This window comes from Gossypium hirsutum, chromosome A11 (genome assembly GCF_007990345.1).
Source record: "Gossypium hirsutum isolate 1008001.06 chromosome A11, Gossypium_hirsutum_v2.1, whole genome shotgun sequence".
Classification (NCBI taxonomy): Eukaryota; Viridiplantae; Streptophyta; class Magnoliopsida; order Malvales; family Malvaceae; genus Gossypium; species Gossypium hirsutum.
In genome coordinates, this window is record NC_053434.1 from 62203442 (window position 1) to 62206871 (window position 3430).

The 3430-nt window shown below is 38.1% G+C and overlaps 1 protein-coding gene across 1 annotated transcript; it reads right to left on the bottom strand.

Moving 5' to 3' along the window:
• Positions 1-675: 675 nt before the first annotated feature.
• Positions 676-3170, bottom strand: LOC107899311 (protein SHORT-ROOT). Its single transcript, XM_016824993.2, has one exon. The coding sequence runs from the start codon at positions 2402-2404 to the stop codon at positions 923-925; it is 1482 nt and encodes a 493-aa protein (XP_016680482.1). The 5' UTR covers positions 2405-3170; the 3' UTR covers positions 676-922.
• Positions 3171-3430: the final 260 nt, after the last annotated feature.

The window sequence follows — 3430 nt, forward strand, 5'->3', positions numbered from 1 at the left end:
ACTTTTAAATAAACATCTATGTTTTAAAATCGTGATTTCTACATGGATATGCGTATAATAGGATTCTAGTATTATATAATATATGTTGAAAATATATATATTATATAATATAAAAATAAACTTAATAAAGATAAAGAGTAAATATATAACAGAATTTGTTATTATATGCTAATGCTTGATTTTACTTTTGGGTTATTGGGGTGAAAGGTTTTCCAAAAAAAGGAAAAAATATAGAACCCTGAAGTTGGGACTCCGATCGCTCTCAAACCAAAGTTGAAGATGATGAACGGTGGGTAAGGATTGTTGGAGACCTTTGATGGTTGCATCTCATATGCTTCTCACGTGACCTTTCTCATCATGCTTTACTGGGTATACTCTTAAGATAATTGTTTTAGGCTGTTTGGGCCTTTTGTTTCTTGGGCATTTGTAGTCATGTCATAACAAGTGTTAATTTTTTTATATAATAATTTAGTAAATATATGATATCTATTGTTGTAAATAATAGTTTTAAATAATTTAACTTTACTATAAATATGATCTTAATAATTTTAATAATAAAAAAGCATAAATTTAATTTTAATAACTTATTATATATAATTTTTTTTATCAAAATACAACTTATTATATTATAAACTCATTTAAAACAAATATATAATATAGAAATGAGAAAAGAAATTGATCAGAACCAAACACCATAATATATTTTATTTGATTTTCATACAAAAAATAATTAAAACAAAGATTGATTGATTGATTGATTATAATTACTGAAAATCAAATTACCCAAGTCAAAAAGCAAATTCTGGCACCCCCACTTCCTTCTATCTCCCTTTTAACAAATCTCACTACACGTCCGAGAAAAACATAGCACACATTTGAATCCCTCCATGCACTCAAAGGAAAAACACATATATCGCCCTCATCAAGGCCGCCATGCACTGGCCCAAACCACCGGTTGGTCTTTCCAAGACAAGAATATTCCGGCGTCAGGACACTGTGCCATTGACCAACCTTCCTTGTACCTTCTCAACAAGGCGCGTACATCATCGCACACTTCATCACTCAGAACCACGGGGTTAAATCCACTCGCTTTAAACCGCCAGGACCAGCGGGTCGCTGGCTCCCGCATCTCAATGGACATGGACGGCGAACAAGCCACCAAATCAACTATGGCTCGACCAGCTGCTTGTTCCAGCATCAACCTTACATTGCTTGTTCTCTCAAAACAATCATCTAAGGCTTCAAAGTAAACCCTAAACCATCTTAAACATTCGTGAAAACCTTTAACGAACTCCAACCCGTCAACCCCAACGTCAAGATCAGCTTCTTCTTCGATCACAGTGATTATCCTTGGTTGCAATCTCCTGAAATTCGATATCATAAGATCCCTACGATTATCAACGGCTGTGATGGAATGTAATGTGCCAACAAAGTTGATGGCTAACGCTTCATCTTCGTTAATATCAAGTTCTGATAAATCTAAGTCACATAAATCGCCGGGATGGTGTATCGCTTTGAATTTAAAGGGAACTCCCATAAGCCTAGCAAACTTTACCATTCTGTTTCCTATTTCTTTCATTACTTTTTTGACTGAAACTCCCGAAACCCCACCTTTTTTGCTAGGAACGATAGTGGTTAGCCTTAAATATGGGGTTTCGTCGGTGCGGGTAGCTAGGGCTTCAAGCAATGTAGGCCATTGGGTGCAATAAGTGTTGCTGATATCTATTATATGTAATTTTCTTTCGCCTTCGAAGGCTTCCATGACTGCACCATTACAAGCTACGTGACCAAAAGTAGTCCAAGGACTTACCTCTTGAAACTTCAATACCATCTTTCTTGTTGATTCGAATGAACAGGTTTTATCAGATATTGTGTCTAACGTTCGATAGCAACGCTCACCAGTGTCGGTAATGCGGCTAAACAAGGCTTGAAGAAAGTAAGAAGCCAGCTTTTGCTCGGTGTCACCGTAAGGTGAGTTAAGTTCATTGAGCATCCACATGAGTTGTTGGACAAGTCCACCGTTTCCTTCAGAAATAGCGGTTGCTGTTTCGAGGAGGATACCGGTAGCCCACTTGCAGGAGAAATCAAAGTTTAGTTCCCAAGCAAGGGAGAAAGTAGAGAAATCAGAGCCAGAGGTTTGAAAAACATGGTGAGCGGTGGCGGTGGAAGTGTTTTTTGTGGTGGGAGAAAGGTGGGGTTGATGATGATGATAGGGATAAAAGTGTTGAGAAGAAGACGAAGAGTAGTCATCTTCATCCATGAAACAGTTGAAGCATTCTTGGTCCTCTTGTTGGTAGTGAATGTGATAGTTTTGTTTAGAGGATCTAGAGCTGCTAGAAGTTCTACTAGAGTTGAAAGATTGATCCGATGATTGGAGACTCACGAGTCTAAACAAGGTATCCATCTAACACCAAATTAAACAGCTCAAAGACCAACATAAATAAACTTTGGATTGAGGCTGTTGGATTTGGGATTGGAGGGGTGGAGAGCTTTGTACTAACAACATGGGAGAGCTTTTTACTAATTGTTTTTTTTTTTTTTAAATTACTATAGTTATTGTATATAAGGGTACTCATGAATAAAACAAATCCCTTGAAAAAGTAAAGGGAAGAAAGGAAGGTGTTGGGAATCTAAGTGAGTAAGCGGGGGAGAGTTTATAGTAGCTTTATTCTTCTAGGGGCTGCTTTGTTTTCTTTTATATTCATGGGGGAATTGACCAATATGAGGGCAGGGGTTTCGGTAAAAACTTGGAAAGTGGAATGGAGTAGCTGCTAGCTGGTGTTTTTAGGCATAGAATTTGGGACTGACAAAAGATGAAAGAGATGGAGAAAGAAAAGATAAACAAGGGCAATATCACCAATTGGGTTTAGTGGGATAGCTTTTCATTCAGAAAGGCACGGAGAGCGAGGGAGAGAATGTAAAATGTTAGCAATATAGTAGGTGGTTTTAGTGGGAGCAGGCAAGCAGGCAGGCGTGCCATTTGGGTTAAAGAGAGAGTAAAGCTGCTGGCATGCATCGCCATCAGCCAACAGCCCATCATCAGACCCACCACCATCATCCCCAGCACCCCAATACAAGCCATTCACATTCCATGCCTCCTAATCAGTCCCCAAATTCTCTTGCCTTATAATAATAAAACTCTATTCTCTTCCCAAAATGTACCCTTCCCAAGGCCATCCAGCATGCTCTCCTCCTTCCTCCCCACACTTCCCATGTCAGTAACGTTAACTGGTATCAATAATCATTGCATTAGTGACATTTCAATAAACATAATATATTAACCATTAATCACAAACACATTACAGTTCGCATTCTTTTCCTTGAATCAATGCTTGGAACAATAAAGTCGAGAGAATAATATATATGCTTTTTATTGGAATGTTTCAGGTTGAGCCTTTATTTTAGGGGACAGCGAAGCGCAATGTAGCTC